The sequence below is a fragment of a genome, unplaced genomic scaffold (assembly GCF_019419815.1).
Source record: "Pyrus x bretschneideri cultivar Hongxiangsu unplaced genomic scaffold, Pyrus_bretschneideri_v1 Contig49, whole genome shotgun sequence".
Lineage (NCBI taxonomy): Eukaryota > Viridiplantae > Streptophyta > Magnoliopsida > Rosales > Rosaceae > Pyrus > Pyrus x bretschneideri.
In genome coordinates, this window is record NW_025999786.1 from 3017531 (window position 1) to 3041177 (window position 23647).

Here is a 23647-nt window from a genome sequence, read left to right on the forward strand (position 1 = left end):
AAAAAAAAAAAAAAAAAAGTCTTTGAAAGTTGAAAGTTATACAGTTTAGTAGTGTTTTTTTTTTTTTTTGGTTTTCCCCCACTTGTAAGTGGAAAGTTAAAAGATAAACTTATGTGAATGTCGAGTTAGACATTAAACTATTATGGTTGATCCCTTGTGTGGCTTAGTATAAATTTACCGTAATAGTAATTAGATAAAGACATATATCAAATAGTCAACAAGTCATAATAATTTAGTATTAAATTTATTATTCACAAAAATCTAATCATAACGTCTCATCATAATGGAATACAGAAATTTCATGAAAGCTTTTACAATTCCACAAAGTGATAATTCAATAAACCCCACCTATGTTATTACATTTTTGTCCAAAACGATTGGTGGGTTTGAGTTTTAAAAGTTGAGTCTATGTATTAGAAGAGAAAACAATATGTGCATTACACATAGTCGGAATCAAAACTCAAATGTGATTTTTTTTTTTTTTTTTTTTAGTTGAATGACATTTTATCTCGTTTGAACTTTACTTTAAACGAGAAATTGTATATAAGTTTCAAGTTTCCGATGCATTAGACAGATTCAGACTTAGACTCAAATATAAGATAAGTGATACCATTCACACACTCTATTTACCTTCCATACATGCTTCTCAATTTACAACCGTCGAATTGCATGAATTAAAGAGATCAAAGGACAGAAACTTATAGAAAGAATGTAAAAGGTAAAAATAAGTATGCAGATACCGCTACCTTATAAGATTTGAGTCCAAATTAAATTTTCAGTACATTGAAGATGACCTTAGTTGTTAGTGGCAACCAATTAAAGGCGCAAGAGCTGGCTATTGGCATTTATGGCTCAACACCTAAAAAGGAACGCAAGTAGGATGCATGACCAAAACACCATAAATTCATAAACCCACCTTCCAAATACATGCCATATGAACTCCATCAAATCAATACAAAAGACAAAAACTAGCTTTTAGCACTCAAATCCTGCATTTAGCGACAGCTCATAGATAGCTACCCTCTTTAACAAATTCGCAATTTGGAAAATTAGGGTCAGCTCCTCTCCTCTGGCAGCCTCTCATTTCGACGAGGTAGGTATGCACTCTGCCGTCGCCTGATGTTTATAGGCTACCAACTGCATTATTATTCCTCCCCCTTCGACTTCAGGATAAGACAGTGACGGATTACCGGAAAATTTATTTTTATCTAAATAATAGCTAGAGGAAATCATCACAAGACCGATTAGAATCGGCTCAATTCGATGCACACGATTAGTTATGCGTATCTCGTGCAAAGTCAAAGTATGCTCCCGCGTGTACAGGCGATTGATAACAACATACAGTGCCGGTTATCAGTAGTACCTGCTATCCTTGCGAACTGCTACAGGATGGGACTGCTTCAATGTATTAAATCCGTAGGTGGCGATCAAGTAGAACCCTGTACACCAAGTAGCATCGGTAGGAAAACTAGTATTTTCGTGGTATACCAAAAGGAGGCAAGGTTCATAGAGCAGACGACTCAGAGAATTCAGTTAAGAATAACATATATGCTCAGGACTTTAGTGGCAACGGGATTTTGCTGATGAAACAAGACGCATCTTCGATAACTTTGGACGCGTACCTTTCTTTCCATTAGAAGGGAAACCATGACGCCAAAAGCGATGGAATTGTCTTTGCAAGAATTGGTACTCAGCCAAGGGAATGAAAAAATCAAACCCTACAAAGTCAACCAAACGAAATTTGCAGACGTCTTCACATGACCGAATAATAGTCAAATTCCTGCAGTAAAAAGTGGGAACATATGCACGAATAACACCAACCAATCAATCTCAGCTTCACCAAAATAGTCAGAAATACATAAAAGCCTAACCTAATTGCATATGGAAGTCAGCAGAAACGACAGCAATCGTTATCATTTGGGGAAAGTTGGAGCTTCGATCTGTCCCTAAAGCTGCATATTCAAATAATGCAAGCAGAAAATTCCAACAACAATCGAACAGCAGATTTGTTTTATTTCTTCTCTATGTTCACTAAGCATTGACCAGCGAAAATATAACTACTTATTATAATCCAATTTTGAAGAAAAACAAAAGGTTGTAATCCTTATACACAACTGCTGCAAAGAGACTAAATTCGGAATCTTTGATGATTTGGTTTCTCCGCATTGTGTAATTGAATCAAATGATTCGTTTGCTAACTCAAATAGTCGAGTTCATTACAAGCAGTTTGTTGCCCCCTCTGCACCTATGTTCGAATTCCCCTCCCCGTAGTTCAAGATTAGATTAGAATATCGCTCAAATCAATGAGCGAGAAATTCATCCTACAAACCCTCCAGTATCTCTCTCACACAAACACACAAACAAATTCAAATTCCCAATTCGCATCTCGCGATCACCTAGTAGCAGAGGACAAAAGAAAATTTGATGTAACAATTGAACCAAAAATGAGAAAGAGCAGCAGCAGAAGCATGCTCAGGAATTCCATTACACAAAGGCAAATTAAATCAGCAACAACACAATTTAAAGGGCAAGTAGAAGAAAAAAAAGGACCTCCGAGGAAGCCGGTCCAGTTGCATAATCCTAATTTCTATACACACTATATATGGTGATTGCTAATCCATTGAGTGATGACTAAATACAAAGAAAGAAGAAAGTCATATCTCCTCCTTACCCAATTTTTATTGGCGCCAAAATTGATCTCATCATCTTCTTCTTCTTCAATTGGCAATTGATTTCGATGATAATTCAGGGTTATTCGTTCTTCCGAATGAGTCCATCCCCTCCGTTCGGCTTTTTACAATTCCATGGAACACCTCCCTGACCTGCCGCTCCAGAGGATCCAACCCCTCCTTAATCCCCTGGCAGAGGCTCGACAGTTCCCGCACTCTCTGCCTCACCTCCCTCTCCTTCTCCTCCGCAAGCGGGAAGTGCGCGGAGTCAGCCAGATCGCCAATCACCCGAGAGCACCGTTCGATCTGATGAATCTCCTTCAACAATGCGCAGGCATTCCTCCTGTCCCGCCGCTTCGACTCGTCCATAATCCGCTCGTGCAGAGACAGCATTGACCCCGCCCACGCGAAGCTCCTCGGCACGTTGAAATGCACCTGCAATCCCCTGTCCTGGCAGGGTATCGCCGCCACCAGTGCCCACATTACGAACAGCAAAACCGAATTGATTGTGAAAACCGCCGGGGCCAGCCCACTGGAGGCCAAATTTTCATTGGGCCTCGGGGCGTATAGATTGTTCCCGATTGCTTGGAGCTGCCTGGCGGCCGACCACGACCGTGAGACGCTCCAGGACAGAGATCGGAAGTGGCCGAGCGACCGGTGCTGCTGGTGCTGATGATCCTTTGTGTTGTTGTTTCGGCCGAAGGAGCGGTTCCGGTGGGCTATGGTGGTGTTGGAGGAGTCCTTGTCGTCGAGCATTGCGATGGCTAGGTCGACGAGGGCCTTCTTCGCCCGGCGAAATTGGCCCTCGCCGAGCGTCCTGTCCCGGTCTAGCGCGACGAGGACGATGTCGAGCAGCTTGAGCCACTGGCGCATCTGCTCCATTCCGTCGCGGATGGCGTTGCAGACGTCGAGGGCCTTGACGTGGCGCTCGAAATAGTCGGAGATGTAGCGGTCGACGGTGGGTTTGGAGATGTGGGTTTTGGTGGAGGAGAGGATGAGGAGGGTTTTGAACTCCTGGTGTATGCGGATGAAGGATTCGAGGAGGTCTCGGAGCCATGGGAGGGAGAGGAGGTCGTGGGCGGAGGAGGAGAGGTTGTGGAAGCAATTGGCGACGTGGGTTTGGAAGGAATCGAGGTCCAATCCGCCACTACCGCTGCCACCTGAAAGGCCGTGACTTTCCATTGAATTCAACTGATCGCGTCTGAGACTGAAGATTGACCTTCCGACTTGATTGGAACCAGCTGACGAGTATTCCGTCGCTGGCATTTCTCTCACAGTCCAATCCAATCCAACCCAACCCAATCCAAATTCAACAGGATTATAAACAAGTAGAGAGAGAAAGAGGAGTGTGTTGGGAGGAGAGAGAGAGGTGAGAGAGTTGGAGGGACAGAGGGCGGAGAGAGTCTGCGTTTTATGGAGGGGAAGGGATGGGGGTTCGGGATAGAAATGAGATTAAGAGTTTAACCATAATTAGTGAGACTTTAATCACTCTCTTAGTTACTTTACTTTGCGCTAATTAACTTTTGTGGTTTGCTAACGGGGCACGCGAAGCGTACACGGGGCGGACACGGTGGATGTAAATATTTGGAGCTCCACACACTTTTTAATCTTGCTTTTCTAACTTTTTCCTTTATTTAAGATTTAACCGCGGATAAACGAGAGAACGAACTGCATCTGGGCCGTTGATTTTTATGTGTTTACTTTTGGATCGCCGAGGGTGGGGCCGTGGTGCCACGTGGGGGACGAGGACGGAGTCATTGCGCCGAGGGGTGTACACGTGGACGGTAGAGCTGGGTCTTTGTTGGCGCGTAAATTGGAGGGGAGGGGAGGGGAGGGGAGAGGAGAGGAGAGGGAGGGGGACGGATGGATATGATTGACTGACTGCGTCCTGGTCCTTCTAGAATAGAAAGTGGGTGAGAGGGAGAGGGCGGGACCGAGTGTTATGTGGGGCCCAGGGAGGAAACGATGGATGACGTGTGTCGTTTTCTTTATTTTGATGGAGTTGCCACTGGTTCGTTGAAGAAAACGTCAAATTCCTGTCTGCATGCTGGTCACTGGGTGGGCCCCACGCCCTCTCCTCCGGATTCGTTTTCTTTTAACGTTCAACTTGAGTTTAAATTAGCAAGTTTTTAGAAAACACTTTAGATACTGTTTATTTTTAATGAAAAAAATATATTTTTTATCTTTTTTTAGCACTATTTTTTATATATATTTTTGTTATTTTTTTATTAAAATTAAAATTTTTTTTTAGATTTTTCGTTAATTTTTCTATCCAAAATCAAAATAAAACACAAGTTTTAGTTTTTATTTTTTGGATTAGGATACACATCTTTGGCTCTTGCAGATATAAAGTTGATGTGCAAATAATTTTATAGAAATGTTAATAACAATCATATGACTTTAAACCTAAACCCACTGTAAAAAGATCTTGTCGAAGCTTTCAACCCTACTCAAGTAAATTAAAATGAGAGATAAGTAAATGATAGATTACATCGGGTACTTCTTAAAATGAATATCTCATGCTTACAATCTGTCGATAACCCCGTTGGAGCAAATATGTACGCAAATGCATTTGAATCCCACATCGTCTGCAAGCGCACCAATTCTATAACAAAGTTTTTGCTACGTAAGTAACTTAATCTGTTGTGAGAGTGTAACTTTGGTTTCCAATATATCATAACACGATCTTAATGTGAAAACCTTCACCTTGCTTGGAATGCATGACCCCCATATACATTTACATAATTGTATTTTAATGCCTTCCAGTGTGATTTTCCAACTCCTTTGCTACGTGGTAAGCACTACGAACAGGGTGATTTTTCTTTATTGAATCTATAGATCATCTCATAAATATTTATTTTGATGTGAAAACTGTTTGATCATTTATATAAATTAAACAAGTTGACGCTTGATCATTGGGATATTCACTCCCCTGGGCGATGTGGGATGTCACAATCCACCCCCCTTAGGGGCCCGACGTCCTCGTCGGCACACACGCAGCCAGGGTTAGGCTCTGATACCAAATTGTCACATCCCGGCCCGGGCAGATCACTTCCCGGGCCCGACTCCACCACCGTAGCACGATATTGTCCGCTTTGGGTTTACCATTCCCTCACGGTTTTGTTTTTGGGAACTCACGAGCAACTTCCCAGTGGGTCACCCATCTTGAAAGTGCTCTAGCCCTCTTCTCGCTTAACTTCGGAGTTCCTACGGAACCCGAAGCCAGTGAGCTCCCAAAAGGCCTCGTGCTAGGTAGGGATGGGAATATACATTTAAGGATCACTCCCCTGGGCGATGTGGGATGTCAGGTTCCGAAGCCAATGAGCTCCCAAAAGGCCTCGTGCTAGGTAGGGATGGGAATATACATTTAAGGATCACTCCCCTGGACGATGTGGGATGTCACATGTATAGATCGGTTAATCATAAAGATATTACTTATAAACATAAGCGTTTATTTGTTTGACACGTATGAATTGGTTGATCAAAAACATATTACTTATAAACATAATCGTCTATTTGTGTGACAATGTAAGAATTAGTTGATCATAAAGATTTTACTTATTACAATAATTATCAATTTGTTTGATACATATAAATAACTAAACAACGTTCTAATTGAATCAAAACTTCTAGAGAACCTTTGAATGATGATTAAGAGAATAAAAAGTTTATATTAATAACAAAGAATGCACCACTAAACAAACCTTGTCGGAATTTCAACACGGTACAAGGAAAAAAGCGCGTCTGAAATTTGAGCATGCTTTTTATTAAGGATACGATTTTGTTATTTACATGTAAAGAATTATTTCTCCTTACATGACGTCATAACATCATTTCATTGCACGAATTTTATAATTTGAATTGTCCATTTTTTTTATTGTTATCTAAAGATCATCTCTAGAATATTTATTTTGATATGAAAACCGTTTAATCAATTATATGAATTAAACAAGTTGATAGTTGATCATTGGGATATTACTTGTTAGCTCCATAACCAGTTGATTTGTTAGACACATATAGATCGGTTGATCATAAAGATATTACTTATAAATATAATCGTCTATTTGTTTAACACTTATGAATTGGTTGATCATAAAGATACTACTTATTACAATAATTGTCAATTTGTTTGATACATATGAATAACTATCAGCCTTCCAATTGAACCAAAACTTCTAGAGACGACCTTTAATGATGATTAAGAGAATAAACACTTTAGATTAATAACAAAGAGTGCACCTCTAAACAAAACTTTGTTGGAAAAATTAGGGTCTACTTGCTATATTAAGTCACATATAAAATCAAGAAATAATTCATGCAATTATATATCACAATAATGCATGCACATGAGTAACCAATGTTAAATGAACATGACATAATGGATTAGAAAAACCTAGAAAATACGGTCGAGGCAAGTGTTGGACACTTTGTCCTTAAGACAAGTTTACGCCCCACTACGGTGCTCTTGGTTGATCAGCGCATGTCTCCCAAGATACAATGACCACGTCCTTGTAATAGTAGCACTCCAAATCACAAAGCGCCATGAACCATGATTGTGTTGAAAACTTTCTCATATGGACTCAATGAGACTCTCTAATATTTAGTGCACTCTATGTATGATTATGTAAACGAATGAAAAGTCCTCTTGGTGATTATAGGGGCTTCTCTATTTATAGAATGTGAGATACCTTTTTAGAAAGCATGTGACTATTCATGAATAGTCAAAAGTTGCAACACTTCATTTAAGTAGACATATCTTTCTACTAGAAGGCTCCACTTCTAATTTCAATTAATAAATTTAATATAATATTATAATTATTAAATTTTCCAACCACCTTGCCGAATTTTAGCATGGTACAAGAAGAAAAGTGCATCTGAAATTCGAGCATGTTTTTTTTTTTTATTAAGGATACTATTTGGTTATTTGCATGTAAATAATTATTTCTCCTTACATGACGTCATAACATCATTTCATTGTACGACCTTTGTAAATTGAATTGTTCATTTCTCTTTATTGTTACCTAAAGATCATCTCTAGAATATTTATTTCGATATGAAAAATCGTTTAATCATTTATATGAATTAAACAAGTAGATGCTTGATCATTAGGATATTACTTGTTAGTACTATAATTGTCGATTTGTTAGACACATATAGTTCAATTGATCATAAAGATATTACTTATAAGCATAATCGTCTATTTGTTTGACAGTGTATGAATTGGTTGATCATAAAGATATTACTTATTACAATAATCATCAATTTATTCGATACATATGAGATCTAAACAGTCTTCCAATTGAATCAAAACTTCTAGAGATGACCTTTAAACGATGATGAAGAGAATAAACAATTTAGATTATAAGTTTGTACGTTGAAATAGTGTCATGTGAAGATGTGAAGATAAAGAGAAATAGTTCATTACATATGAAGAGCTAAGTAGTATGACTGCTTGCTAGAATTAGTTCTTAAATAACAATATTAATTTTAAGAAATATCAATAACTAAGATGACAAGAATATCTTCAATGGAGTAGTCAAATGAGTAGTCAAATTCCTTTTGATGAGCCATATAGAGAAAATCAAGCTCTAATTTCCTACTTCCACATGTGCAGGCAAAACTAGACCCCCCACATCTCTCTTTATAATAAAGTATTTCTTGTGAGGGCAAGAAGACAAAAATATAAAATAAGTCAATGCGTAATGCCACGATGACCAATTATTTAAACCAAATTTATAAACTATATAACGTAGTTGTTTGTGATTGGATTATTACTTACGTATTGATTAACGTACTTGTTTTCTCACATCACATAATTTGCAAAATTTGGTTTAAAAAATTAGCCTACCTAGCATTACTCTAATTAAATATCAAAATTGAAACAAAATAATAAAGTAAAATTTTGTCTACTTAGTTTGCTTATTTCTATTAAAGTGATATATTTTTTATAAAATAATTGAGTAAATAATTTGTCACATCAGCTACTATGGTACAATTTTATTGATTATGTTTGCCTATACCATATAAAATCCCTAAAAATATGCCACTACTTTTATACGAGAATCAGTTTAGGCATGCTTGATTAAGAAAACGAGTTCACGTGTGGGTTGGTGCTCCCCATTCCCCGAGGACTAGGAGATCAAATTGATCAATCCTACTGGATAAGAATGTTATTTTCCAAAACTGAAGGGAAACTTATTGATGGGAGACAAAGAAAATCTATTTACTTATTTCTATTTAATTCAATTATTGACACGAAATTTGTTATCCTTTTTTCTTTTTTTTTTTAAATGATTAGTTGGTGACTTTTTCATAATTATCGATCATTAAGAACATAAAAAAGATTCATAAAAACATTACAATTTCAATATCTCTTTAATTACCATCGTGTAATTCACGAGAATTTTTATTTTTTTATTACATATTGGAAATTGAAACTGATAATTTTGCTCAAGCTAACCTGACATATATATTCATTTTCTTTTTTCTCGTCACAACTAGTTTTCTATTATTTCCGTCCTTTCTTTTGGACAACGACAGTTGAAGTCAAACCCTCTATAATTCAATCTTGTGTGCTAAAAAAAATTAAAATAACATGCACATCAGTATGGTGAAGTATTAAACAACTTCTTATAAAAAAATTAATTGATTACTTCTTTCATGCATGGCACTCACCTTGCCAATATTCAACAAATAATGAGTTCCAATCAGTGTCACGCCAGTATTGTAATTGAAATTGTGCAAAGTGAGACACGAAATATTATTGAAAGAGTAATGTAAGTCACTTTTAATTGGGCATTGTTTGTGAGATTTGACCATAGCTTTGAAAGGGCACTTTGACAAAATAATAACATTAATTTGGAAATGTTAACTAACTTTGCACAATCTCTGTTGAAATATTGAAAGTGCTAATCAAATACATAAACTAACATTAACTATATACTTTTCTTTCCCTCAACCAATTGTACCATTTGCAATCTTCTTCATGTTAACACCCAAAATTTGTAGGTTAACAAATTATGATAATAAATCATTGGAGGGCTTTGAGTATGAAGTGAAACGGATAGAACTCAAAGATATAAGTGGTTTTGTCCTTAAAACTGAGCTACGTACATTGTGGTTGAATTAATATTGATATCAAGACTACAATAGCGCTTCGGTAATACAGGATTATCCTCTCTCTCGTCATCCGACCCCTATTCAAGAAGTCTTCACCCCTTTATATAGGCCCTCAATGAACCCCTCGGTCTTAAGTCGCCACCACTTGGCATTTAATGCCTAGATTGCTGGCATCTTTTCACCTTTCATCCTGAAATTCGGTGATGAAGTGACAAGTGCTTAACTTGAATAACACGTCTCGACAAATCAATACGAGCCGAGAACTCTGCTTGCCCTCGATTATCCAACCCCACCTTCTAAGCATCGTTCCGATTTCCTTTACGTCTTGTCCTAGGCCTCTCTGTCATTGAATGGTGTTATCATGCAGCATGATTGACATTTGGATAAGCCTGTCTTTAGGAACTAGTGCCATAAAGTTATCTGTCTGTCCCACGTGCCCGTGAGGTCATGAGCCTTCTTGTGTGCTCTAGTCAGGCTGGGTTTACGAGCGGTCGACTATTTCGCTCAGTCTGTATCCTCTTCTAAAAGCCCCTTGGGCCTTGGGCTTCTCGACAGTTCTTGAGCCTTCTGAGGCTCACTTCTCGGCTTGCATCCATTATTTAGGTTTAAAAGCGCCCAGTGTTAACACTTCCTTCCTACTATCTAGGGTTTCTCCTCATGAATGAATTTGAAACCAATTAATTACTATAGTTCGGTTTTCTTCACCATGTAAAAAAATCAAACCTAGCCGAACCGAATCGATCAATCTAATTTGACACGTTTTCCCTAACCCTAGCTTTAGCCATACTCGCAATCATGTCTGTATTTTTTGTCAATGACTAGTGCGTTTTTCCCCATGTTGGTGTTGGAATTACTTTTCTTTCAAAAAAGAAAGAAAAAAAGGACAAGAGCTTAATTGCACGTTTGTCTATTCTTTCTAGAGAAATGGATGCCTGGTGTCCTGGTAACTCCAAACCTCTTAATTTGTATTTGCGCGAACTGAAAAGTGGAATAATATGATACCATTACTTAGTTTCTGAAAAGTTTAATTTTAGAAAAGGATCATTGTCGGATTCTTTTTCTGGAGATTTAAGAATTGTGTGATCGTGATTTTTTATCGTATATCATGCGGTCAGAAATCATTTCAAAATTTAAAATTTAAAATTAAATATAAATAGTACCTAACAAAAACTAATCGTACGATGTACAATGAACTATCATGATCACGAGAACCTAAGAATCCAAAAAAAAAAAAAAAATCCCGCAAGGATCCTTTTCCTTTAATTTCGAATCTCAAAATTCTTTGAAAAGAAAGAAAAGTTAAATCGTCCCACCTGGTTCTTGGAATAATTCACTTTTGCTCTTCACATGATGCAATTACAGACATCGTGGATAGTGTTTATACTCGTCCTGAGAAAAAGCCAGCCATGCGTATTCCAAATTAACTAATATTAAATTGTTAAGTGCCCACTTGTCACAGCTTCCAAACTGGAACAGATAAATGATAAAAAGACTCACTTAAAAAGTAGGACTTTGCGTGAAATTTTTATGATCTCACGCTTTCGGTATAATTTTCGTGTCATCTTTATAAAATATTACACTAAAATTATAAGATGACGGAGAGGTTTTTGCTTAAATTAAGACTAATGAGTATATATTTTCAGTTTTGGACTAGCTATCTTAAAGGATTTTAGGTGAGATAAAAATATTATCTTGTTGAAACTGAGAATGAAATAAATATGTTTTAACTTAAGACTCTTATTTTTTTTCATTCCTTGTATGTCAATAAATAAAGGATGACTTAGAATGATACACATACTTTATATTTGTATTGCTGGTAAGTAAACATGTCGCTAATTCTTATACATTAGCTAGCATAAGAATCGAGTTTTTGCAAGTGAATTGTTTTGGTGTTTAGAGTATTCCTCTTATATTTATTGTGTAACCGATTCAAACCCTCCTTGTTAGTATAATTTAAAATCGTAATATTGTTTGTACTCAAATGGTAAGTATCAATTGTATTAAAAAAACATAATTTTACAACATAAAATGGGATTATTTTGAACCCAAATATTTATATATAGAAAGGTCTCTCCTCGCAACAAACACGGACTAATAAATCTGTCTTGTTCGGAAAAGCTTAACGAGACCAAACAGCAAGGTAAAAGAATTTCCACATATATAAATTCTTATATACGTGGAGGTATGTGGGGTGGTGGACCTATGATCTAACGCAGCCACAAGTCATGGGTCCGTCTTATTCAATTGCTAATGCCCAAGTTGTCCTCCCACTATATCTTTCTGACATATGATGGACAGAATATATACATGCATGGCCCACTACGTGGGGGCTAGTGCGAAAGCTACGTGTCTTGTGTCTTTTCACACTTTTTACTTTTATTGTCATGGTTTTCGGAAAGGACTTGATTGTCTGTCCCTCCTATTTCATATTCTTCCCATTATTTTTTATTTTTGTAATCACGTCACGTAAATATTTTATATTAATTTTTTTTTATAAAAATAATAAAACAAAAAGTAATGAAATATAAAATGTTCATGTGGCTTAATCGTGACCACATAATATAGGAGGGGATGAGAAATGTATGAGATGAGAGGGCAGACAATCCAAGTCCATTCGAAAAAGGATTAGGCAATGATCGTGACCGTTCGTTATATATCGTGCGGTCATAAATTATGTCAAAATTTAAAATTTAAAATTAAATATAAATAGTATTTAATGATTTTTAATTGCACGATGAATAATGAACAGTCACGATCACTGAATCATAAGATCCCCAAGGAAAGGATACAGGAGCCCTTTCCATTGTTTTCACACCTCTTTTCTTTTCCAATGTTTTCGCACTTCTCTGAGAAATTTTACAGTGTGGTCAAAATACACAGTAATACAACACGTGTTGTTATACAAATAGTAGAATATGCATTTAAAAAAATTAATAACTTAAATATTAAAATTTCTCATCATTTATATAAAAACATGTGATACACTACTTATGTTCCGATTACAGTAAAAAATTTCTCAACCTCCCTTCCCTCGCAACAAATCTGGGATATGTCTCACTCTCTGCCCTAATACTGTGTGCAATGATACGGGTAAAACTCACCCCCAAGCCTCTTTAATTATTGGACTAAATTTTGAGTAAATGTGGAAACATATTTTTGGGATAAATTCCCTTCAGAAAATGAACCAAGAATAGCGGTGGTCCTCGCTCAAATTTTTGAGTTTTAAACCCTCGAGTTTTTTCCAGTCGTCGAGCTAAATTTTGAATACATATCTTTGAGGATGATGATCCATCTAATGTCTATTACTCAAGTTCACCATAAAATCCATCACCGAGTCAAGAACCAAGTCATGAGGAATATTATTAGTATTAGTAGTTGTAATTTTTATTTAGTATTATAATTATCGTTTTCAATCTTTAATTAGTGTTTTAGTTATCATTTGTATTGGTAATTGTTGTGAAATTGAAGCATTTATGTAGGACTATTTAAAGTTTCAAATTTTTAAATCTTTATATTTGTAAAACGTAATTGTTGTTCCTAGACCTTCATGATTCCTGGATATGTTTAGTGATTTTTTTTATTATTTATTAAAGTTTGATATTTTTATGTTAAAATGTTCATAAAAATAAATTAGATAATTTACATAAGTTGATTTTTTTTTAAATTATTTAAAAAATTTAGGCTAAAATCATTCTTTATTAATCTTGTCCTAAAATTTAAGCCAAAACTATTAGAAGAGAAAAGCTGTCTCTGGATTAGAACCTAAATTTTCTAAATTTTTTAGATTACAAATTAAAATTTTAGCCCACACCATTGCACATGGTCTAATAAACCAAGACACCAATATTTTATTTATTTATTTTCTTTTTAGGCTAACTACGTTTTACTCTTTTAAAATAGTAATTTTTTTTAACAAACAATATTATGTTATCTATATTAAAGAGGAGGGGGTGGGCTTAGCCTCGCAATGAACTAGTAATAATGTAGTTCAAATTCACTTTTAACGAGAATTAAACATAAGACCTCTTACTTACAAATGAAGAGAAATACTATTAGACCGTAGTTCTAAGTGACTTAAAATAATAATTTTTAGGTTTTAATTGTCTCACATTAAATCTGACACTTTTGAATCATCTCCCTTTGTTTGTTTGAACATCTAATCTTTTATTAAATTGATAATTATTTTTGTCAATGTGGTGCAAATGTGGCTTACGTATCAACCAAATTACAAGTTGTACGCTCATCATGTTTTTAGTTTAATGAAATTTAAATATTCTATTTGAGCGGAGACATAAATTAGTATAATTTAAATGCTTTCTAATGTAAAATGGAAAAATTTTAGAATTTCATGACTCATGATAAAAATCCCTCCAAACGTCTAGGGCGTGAAAAAAAAAAAAAAAAAAACTCTCTTTTCCTCGTTTCCTAAACAAAGAAAGAAATCCATCTTTCACTCTACCAAATATTATAATTAATTTTTATCATTTGAAACAATTAAGCACATAATAATAATAAAAAAGGAAAAATATAACAAAAAGAAACAAATTGCGACTTTCTTTTCCATTTGATATGGGTTCTTTCTTGGACCACAAGAAAAAGTAGTTTCCTGGTTGAAGATGAAGAAGAATCAAGAGCTTCAAGAGGATAATAAGCTTTGATTATATTTTGGAATTGGTCTTTTGAAATTTATTAAATGATTTGTGCTTCTTCTTCTTCTTGAGTTGGAGAAATTTTTCAATGTACCGGATGCACGACTAGGTATAATAAGTGTTATAAAACAAAGGATGAGTACTGAAAAAAAAAAAAAAAAAACCTTTAGTCAATTTTTTTGTGACATTTAGTGTACGGAACTGTGTTTCCGATACACTATAAAATCTCTCCTTGAGTTGATGCACGGATGGATGGAGTGGGACGTGTGTAGCATTGTCGCTTTGATGGAGGATGGTCAAAATTATGATATGCTCCATTCCATTCAATAATATATGTGATTGAATCAGTCTTCTGGCGTTATTATTCTTTCAAAATGATTTTTATTTTAAATTTTTGATGATGCCATTTACTTAATTATATTCTTCATGATGTTATTCACGTACCATTCACTTAGATCGAATGATAGAAAGTTTGATAAAAATTGCTTCTGAAATGACTAAAAGTATTTTTTTAATATATATTTGGCAAAACACTTGGCGGACGCTTCCTTTTTCAAGCAGTTAGATTTTTAACAGAAATTTCTATATGTTTCTAATATAAGTACTTTGTTAAAATCTCTTTAGAGCAAAAGTGATCTTTACAGAAGCAATGAAGAATAAATATTTTAACAATTTAAATAAATAAATAGGAATGAAATATTCAAACTAAAAATCTTTTTCAGACACAAAGAAGAAAAATACTATTAGACCGATAACAGCTTAATAAATTATTTTCAACAAATTGATTTATGGCAACCATCATTGTGCGAATCCTCGTGAATTAAATGAAGTAGGAGGCAGATTTTATAGACGAAAACAAAATAAAGCAAGAACCCAAAGTCAATAATAACATAGCATAATAATTTGGAACTAGTAATAGTTAACTGTTTTACTGAGACGGAAAATGACTTGTGCGACACAAGTACATCATCACGATAATATTTTGTATCGATAATACAAGAACATGTGTTATTTTCTTTGTATATATCATTATATCATTGACACAAAATATTACCATTGTAGTATATCGGTTCATCACGATAATATTTTGTATCGATAATACAAGAACATGTGTTATTTTCTTTGTATATATCATTATATCACTGACACAAAATATTACCATTGTAGTATATCGGTTCCATAAAACCTGCTGTCGAACATGAGAAATGACGGTTAGGGTGGGGTTTAAGGTCTGCTATTAACTTGGTCCAAAACCAGACATGCCCTAACACACACACCTCGCCCCAAAAACCAGACAGCAGCCATAGACAATATACCCCTATCGGTCAACCAAGCCAGGCATCTTGACCCATGACTTTTGACGCATTCTTAAACCCTCAACCACCAATAAATACATCCGAATACTTAACTAGATCCAAGTTGTATCTGGGGTGAACTTTGATAATTGTCCATGCACATGAGTCGCTATCAACTGTAGTCAGTGCCGAAGTCAAAAAATCAGATTAGAAGGAGCATTTAAGCCATATAAAGAAATTAGTCTTTAAAATATAATTAATGGAAGAAAATTAAAGGTGTTGTTTTTGTATTGGCATGGAAAGTTTTAATCAAACAATGGTGCAGCTTTAAAATTTAAAATCATGACTTAAAATTACATCTTGCCCTAGGCTGTATAGGCTAATGAGCCACAGGCTCATTTTTGTAAAAGCTTACAGAGAGTACGTACAAAAGGTTGAAATTTCAGAATAGGCCTGGGCCGTCACTGGTCTCTATGTGGCTCCGTCACTAACTGTAGATATGTGTGGACTCTATTGCAGAAGGGTTCAGGAACCTAAATGCTATTGCAGAATCCATAGCCATCAACAACTGATTGTTACTCACACAAATGTGGACGCCTATTGGAAACCGAAAACACAAAAATAGGAAGATAAGTTAAGAATCTATAATCACATTAATTCCAAATCAGAAAGTTAGAAACAGTTCATATCACGGTAACCCTACATTTCATGTACACAATTCTAAATTGCAGAACTAATACATTAGAATTCACTGGGGGACGGCATTGGTAGCTACTCAAAATGACTGCCTACGACTCTTTTGCAGAGCGATACAGCACGGAAGTGAAAGTCCTCTTACGCAGATGAGAATCAAGTTGAACGAGCACCAGGAGATCCATTGGAAGAACATGTCGGCGAGTTTGTTTCGTTCTCTTTAGCTACAACATCGGCCTACAAAGATACTACCAGAGTCACACCATCCACCTAGAAGATCCCTATTTTGGCACTGCAACAGCACATCAAAGTTTGAGAATTTTATTGGAAATTATAGGCAAAGCTGTTTTTTTGTTTAATTGATCGGATCCTATCACTCCTAGGTCAGTTGGATAAAATCATCCTTGGCTTCCTATTGTAGAAGAAAGATAATCGTAGATTAACTTGACATTCGTAATTAGCTTTCAATAGAACAAATTTCCAGAAATCCCAGAAACCTCCGAACCTTTACATTCGTAAGGAGTTTTCAATAGAACAAATTTCCGGTTTTGATTCAAGGAACACAATTAAAATTCTAAGTGTGAGGAAAGAATGTATTCAAGGCGTGCAAATCATTAGAAAGTAATACCTTGCTAAAACCAAGCCAGTTTGAGTCTCCTCTAAATGAAGATAACTTTCTGCTATCTTTCCACTGTCCACATAAGACCTGCAAACAAAGTCGCAATGAGAATTCAGAGTAACAAGTCAGCTATTAGAAAGATTTCCAAATGATGCAGAAGAGGGCCAAAGTAACTTATGTCACGCTTCTTTTAAAAATTTATAAGCAATTGGGACAGATGAAAATAAAGCTTCTCAAATTCTGAACCCTCTTGAGTGTTTTATGGGTCATCTTAGAAAGCAACAATGAGGACTTCGATCTTAGTTGTCTTTGCTTTCGGGATATTAGTATTTCAGTACGTATAAAACTAAGTTTGCCTTTCAAAACAACATAAATGCCTCCAACCAATTCTTAAAAAAATAAATTAAACTTTCATGTCAGTCTCGTCAGACGGTTTAGGGTGATCATTAAATTACCAAAGCTTAGCAAAAATCATTCACCTGAAAATGAAGTTACCATGTAAACAAAGGAACATTAAAAAGAAATTGCAATAACCTCATAGTCAACACCTTGTACGTAGATGTAGTTGGAGTCAACTGAAGAGAAAGCAAGCCCAGTTATCTGCAAAAAAAAATTGCCATCTCCAGCATTTACATATAATCCAAATAATAAAACAACAGAAATTTGGTCGCTTTTGAACAAAGTGGAAGTTCTTTATATTTAAAACTGAGTCCACTATTAAAATAAAGGACCAACGATTAGCAAATTAAGACTAAAAGAAAGAACGAAGCACAGATTTCTATTGTTGCACAATCCATACAATAGGTCGCAAAAGTTGAGGGAAAAAGTTAAAAATAAATAAATGCACTGTGGGCTCATACACAAAGACAATGCATCATATGTTAAAACACATAACTGACCTCATATTTGGAGCAGTGCACCCATCTTGATAATGATGACCATCTACATGAAATTAACACATACCATATATCCGGTTTCAGTTCTGACTCTGAGTTCTCAGTTTTGCAGAGTGTAAAAGAAGAGTCAAAACGAAAAACTAAAGTTTCAATTATTTTCCTTAGCTTCTGAATACCTACTGGAGCCTAAGGAAAGCATAAATCGTAAATCAACAAGAATCATGGACAACCAAAGATAACTAGAATAACCTGGATATTATTGAACCAAATGGTACCCACCTGCGAGGATCGTAGATTGTCACTGTACGATCAGCTCCGCCGACTGCAACATTCCCAGTTGAAGAACAGCACACAGCATAAAAGGCATCACCAAGGGAACCACATATTCGTTGTAGACAGCCACCATTTTCTTTCATTCTCAAGTCCCATATAGTCAGCTACAGTTATCCCAATAGATGCAGCTAAGCAATTCAAGCATACTGAATAATAAAGTCCATGAAACCATTTGAAAACCTAAAAGGTATAAAAAACACAAAAGTTTTACCTGGGAACCTTCTGTGATTGCTAATATAGAACCCTCATTTCCATAATGCGAACTTGTTATGAAGTTCAATGATGACGGGTACCAAAGTCTGTAAAATGGCTATGTTAACATAAAGGTCTGGAAATATATTTTTTTACATAAAATTAATGCAACAAAGTTGACTGAAAGCTCTATAAGGATCTTCGGTAATGGATATAAGTTTTCTGTGTAGCTGCATAACCTAGGTTGAATATATTGGTGATCAGTCAGCCATTACGGTGAAATGAAAATCATAGGCAAAGTGCACAAAGAAAATCACATACGCACTCTGAACACATATCTCATGAACTAGTCATATACAATTGATAGCTCTTTTCATCACAAAGCATTTAAACAAACTATAATAGAAAATAAATATTGACTAAAAGAGGGGCTTGTCCTTTGATTCTCTATTTTCTTTTGTTCATCCTGGAATAATATGCAGTAGTAAATTGAAGGAACGTGGTGGTTCCAGAAACAACCAGAGGTGACAACATTTTACATTTCAAAACATTCCACAGGAATGGAAATTAGAGATATCAATGAAAGCAATTTCAGCATTTAGTATAACCATCTCAACGGATACTGAGAATTAAAGATTGATGAAAAGCACAAATGAAAAAACAAACGCACACACGCCAGAACATGGTGTTTTGAATGTCCCAGTTGAATCGATTTGTTCTAAACACAAGTGTCGCAATTATATGGAATTTAATTCTTTCAAATATAGACAGTGATGGATTTCAACTAGAAATAATAAATAACTATTCAGGAACCACATGTAACACTTACGTACACAATGTCCTGACATGAATATCCTGGTCATAAACATCAATGGTTTTGCAGAAGCTACGCACAACGGCTGCCTGGAAAAGAGATGAGGTATATATATAGAGAAATATAAGTAGGAAAAACTAATCAGAGAACAAATCATAGTCTCCCAACTATTTGGGTTAAATGTTTACAAAGGAAAGGATACAGCAAGCACATCTGTCCTATTTTTCATTCTTATTAACAGGAAAGACGTCTCCATGTGACTTATAAATTTTCCTTGCACCTTTTATTGATCATGTAAACATTTTAGTCGTGTGAACTTAATTGTATCTTATAAACTCAGCTTCTCTGAATAACACTTTGGCCTACAAGGCTAAATGTGTTTATTTAATTTTACTTCAATACTGTAATGATTTCAATATGTAATTCTAAGATATTAAAGATACTGGAAGTCTGACAAAAAGAAATTAGATAAAAGAGATACAAAAAAAGTCCCAATGGAAAAGTTTAAGAAAATGAAAGGTTTTTTTTACTGACAGATGAGAAACCAGTACATACTAGAAAACAAGGCATCGTTTAAAAATTACTCTTAAATCTCAATTATCTATTATCTGTTGATTATAAATGTGAAACAAATAAAACACAAGAATATAGAATTAACAGAAGCAGAGTTGAAGATAACTAAACTAATTGTCAATAATGAATCCAGACAACTTAATACTATTCATAACATGGTTCAGCTTTGGTATTTTTGGCTGACTGCTCACAAATGAAACGGCGTTTTGAAACACAACGCAAAAATTCAGATTAAGTGTCAAAAGTAAAAGTAATCACTCAGTACCGTAGACCACTGTGCTGGACTGAAGGAAAGCCCTGCCCAACCACTTTCTCGAATGCCACAATCACGAGGCAATACTGAATAAGTAAGCCGCTCTACATGTGAGAATTTAATAGGTTAATTCTACAATTAGTAAGCCAAACACAAAATGAAACAAAAACCATAATATGCACATAGTTGAAACCCTTCACATAATTCAATTGGTGATGTAATATTCTACCTCACTTTCATATTAAAATGATGCAGCAAATGCATTGAATCAAGATACAAAGAGAGAAAAAAACTGATTAATTTGGCAAATTTTGATTGTTAATAACTTTGTAATGACCAGTGGGCATTTTGTATACTAGCTTCTTGCACACGCTCTATGATTGCAGGGCTATCTCGATCTCAAGATCATAAAGCATATAAATGGGTAGTGACTCTTTTTTTCTTATTTTCGTTACACATATTAAGCATTTATTTACTCATGAGTGGGAAAAGCAGATTAAAATTTTCATGGCAGGTCCTTCTTCCCTTAAACTATGCATTAGTTGCTCAACCATGGTTATTCATCGCAAGTTCTTTTCCATTGCTAATATTCTTAAAGAGTAGATTAGGCGGTTGCTCAAATTAGGAAAGTTCAGTTAGTCTTCATGAAAAAGAAGCTTTATGCCTCTATCTTTTGATCCAATTGGTTGAGGGAAAACATGAATTGGCATGGGGCAATCGGGAACTTGCAAGGACACTGCAGTGCAAGGATTGAATATAAAGAAAGCTCCTTTCTGGGCCTTAATGCAGACCAAACCACTACAGGAACTAAACATTTTGATCCAATTAAGGTTGGAGGCGCTCTTCTCTCAATTGTAAAGCCACTATGATTGTGTTTCTCTCCATTACCCAAACCTGTGTACACAAAATGAAAAGAAAAAGGAACCTCTACATAGCATGTTCTATCTCTCTCTCTACACACACACACACAAAATGAAAAGAAAAAGGAACCTCTACATGGCACGTTAAATCATCTCCCAGGAAGGCCATCAACTTCACTTTTCTCTCTTTAAAAGCATATATTCCCAAATCCCCACAACAAGGGTAGAACCACAAATCAAAACTAAATGAGAAATTGTACCTTCACCAGTAGTATCTAGTTTTGATACAATAAGGTGACCATAAGAATCCACAGTTCCCAACATTGAATATTCATTGCCTGCATTTTGACAAGATAACAAATGATAAGAAATTAGGGAAATTTCCAAAACCCATATTCTGAAATGATATTTGCACATTTTCTAGAATACATTATCTGAAGAATAATGCAAGAGACAGCACATTTACACCACATTAGTGCACCATCTCATGTGGCAAGTGATGCATACAACCAACATCCAATAAGATAAGTTCATTAATTGACGTGACATGCACACATAATTTGCCACAACAGATGGTACCCAAATGTGGTATAAAAAGGTGGTCTCCCTAGCATTTTCCTAATCTGAAGCTAACTCCTGATCTAAGTTTGATATTCAATTTTAGAAAAAGGTACACATCATTCCTGCTTTTTCATGAAAAGGGTCTAAATCCTAAAATAATAAAACAAAATGTTACTCCTACTCTTCAATTGGAACAACAAAAAGTATACAATACCCTTAAAAAATGGAGGTCAAAGAAGAGGTATAAGCAACAGCATTATGCACCCTCTATTTTCCCCCGCTTATCCAAAATCTAACAATGATGGTATGGACAATCAATACAGAACGTGAGCCTAACCTAGCAAGAAAAAAAATATACCTCAGTGCAACAATCACTTACTCTCTGTTTCAGCAAGTACCATACTCTGAATTTCTGAACGATGAGGGCAGCGGTTAACCATAAAGGAATCCATAACCTTCAAGGATCAGAGGAATTATTACATAACTAACACAGAATATACTGATTACTGAATAGCCATGCTTCAATTCATGAAATTGCATACCTCCCTGAGTACAGGAATCAGAAGGCCTTCTTTCCCTTCACCGACCAGAGACTCTTCCAATGAAATCTTAAATGAAACAAAAAGAAGAATATTAAGAAAGCTTCTAGCTTAACCACCATACACTTTGACTAGTAACATATGATCAAATTATGTCATACCTAAAATTCGGAACACGTTGTATTAATATTTGTTAGTGTTTTTATCAGCAATTTTGTTTCTCTACCATGGCAAGTTCCAACCCCGACTGATCTCAAACAAACATTTCGCAGTTGAACTGGGATATCACACTCATGGTTCTTCGAAATTTTACAAATTTACATATCTAACTTTGGGCATGCCTTTCAGATTTAGTATCTAGAAACAATCAAAGTACCGAAATCACAGTCCCGCAAATTGGCATACATTTACCAAACTTTCAAAGATACTAGAAACTAGAAGGTTAAAAAATAGTCAAATTATGGCTTGTGAGATATAATACCTGAAGCTTATAAATTTGGCAGCCGGAGGCGATGTAGACCCAACACGAGGAGCAGTCCTCGGCAACCTGACAGAAATTAGAACAATTATAATAAATAAATAAATAAATACAAAGGGAGAGAAAATGAGAGGACATCGGAAAGAGTTAGGGTTAGGGTTAGGGTTTGGGAGAGTACGCACATGGAGAGCGAGGCGAGTGGACTGGAGGCTACCAGGAGAAGGATTCTCTATGAGAGAGGACGGCACTACTGCCTTGCTCAGACTTTTCGCCTCTAGCATCTTTCCTCGATCAAATTGAGAAGATAGGGTTTTGGACTTTGGGTTTAGGGTTTTTCGGAATTTAATAAGATGGCGCGAATTCTGTTGACGGCTACAGAAATTGGGGACGAGGGAGGGTCTCAACGTTAAGCGGGGTGGCTTTATTTCAAAGTGTAATGTCTATTTTCCCAAGTTAATGATATTGTCTTCCTTTCAAAAAAAAAGTATTACGGTTTAATAATACTTTTTTTTCACTCACTCACAATTTAATCGATTCACATGAATGATGAATTTCATATCAAATTATTATTTAATCTTTATATAAAGACGTAAAAACATAAATAACAAAAGAATGTATTGTGTGTCAACATCATTGTTTTGGCGGGACAGCTTCAGGCACTGTGAGTTCAGTGCAGTAGATCACTGTTCTAAAACCGGGCATTGGCTAGACGGGTGGCTATGCGGTTTCATTGTTTAATTTTTTTTTTAAGGATAAATTAGATTCTCATCCCTCATTTTTCATTCTCATTAATTGAAACCTTATTTCTTTTTTCATTTTTAATCAAGGTCCTTTGACTAATTTTCATGTCATTATTTGAATATTAAAATTATTTACAAGTCTTCATTTGTCAATTTTAAAAATGAAAAATTTATTAATCTATTTCTAATTTGTACCCTTTTTGTAATTTGCACCAATATTCTTTTTAGTTTTAATTTGTAACCATAATTTTGAATTTTAATATGTACCCATTTTTTATTTAATTTGTACCTATATTTTTTTTGTTTAATTTTTTTTTTAAATTAAGTTAAAGGGTTTTATAGGTAACTTCACTAAAAAATAATC

The 23647-nt window shown here is 35.3% G+C and overlaps 2 protein-coding genes across 6 annotated transcripts; both read right to left on the reverse strand.

The window, feature by feature from the left end:
• Positions 1-2445: 2445 nt before the first annotated feature.
• Positions 2446-4117, reverse strand: LOC103931691 (protein ROH1-like). The gene has a single exon (XM_009341215.3). It carries the CDS (start codon positions 3933-3935, stop codon positions 2718-2720), a length of 1218 nt encoding a protein of 405 aa, XP_009339490.1. The 5' UTR covers positions 3936-4117; the 3' UTR covers positions 2446-2717.
• Positions 4118-15992: 11875 nt separating this feature from the next.
• LOC103935907 lies at positions 15993-22954 on the reverse strand. Of its 5 annotated transcripts, none has more exons than XR_007252420.1 (14): positions 22726-22952; positions 22547-22612; positions 22069-22134; positions 21906-21981; positions 21226-21303; positions 20118-20209; positions 19295-19368; positions 18485-18572; positions 18220-18377; positions 17944-17986; positions 17579-17644; positions 17054-17131; positions 16571-16717; positions 15993-16329 (listed from the first exon to the last, which is right to left on the reverse strand). XR_007252420.1 is itself a non-coding variant. In XM_009345728.3 (13 exons), the coding sequence occupies exons 1-13, from the start codon at positions 22822-22824 to the stop codon at positions 16646-16648; spliced, it is 1056 nt and encodes a 351-aa protein (XP_009344003.2). In that variant the 5' UTR covers positions 22825-22951; the 3' UTR covers positions 16363-16645. The 5 variants fall into 5 exon arrangements, 1 of the variants encoding a protein (XP_009344003.2); XR_007252419.1 differs by having other exon boundaries at positions 16473-16717; positions 22726-22951; XR_007252418.1 differs by having other exon boundaries at positions 16436-16717; positions 22726-22951.
• Between the last annotated feature and the right edge of the window lie 693 nt (positions 22955-23647).

Excerpts from the sequence above, each read along its gene's own strand:
- LOC103931691 (XM_009341215.3), bottom strand. The coding sequence starts at position 3,935 with ATGCCAGCGACGGAATACTCGTCAGCTGGTTCCAATCAAGTCGGAAGG.
- LOC103935907 (XM_009345728.3), bottom strand. The coding sequence starts at position 22,824 with ATGCTAGAGGCGAAAAGTCTGAGCAAGGCAGTAGTGCCGTCCTCTCTC. Across the intron at positions 17,645-17,943 it reads TGCACTGCTCCAAATATGAG|ATAACTGGGCTTGCTTTCTC; the intron begins GTCAGTTATGTG and ends TTTTTTTTGCAG. Across the intron at positions 17,132-17,578 it reads TACAAGGTGTTGACTATGAG|GTCTTATGTGGACAGTGGAA; the intron begins GTTATTGCAATT and ends CTTTGTTTGCAG.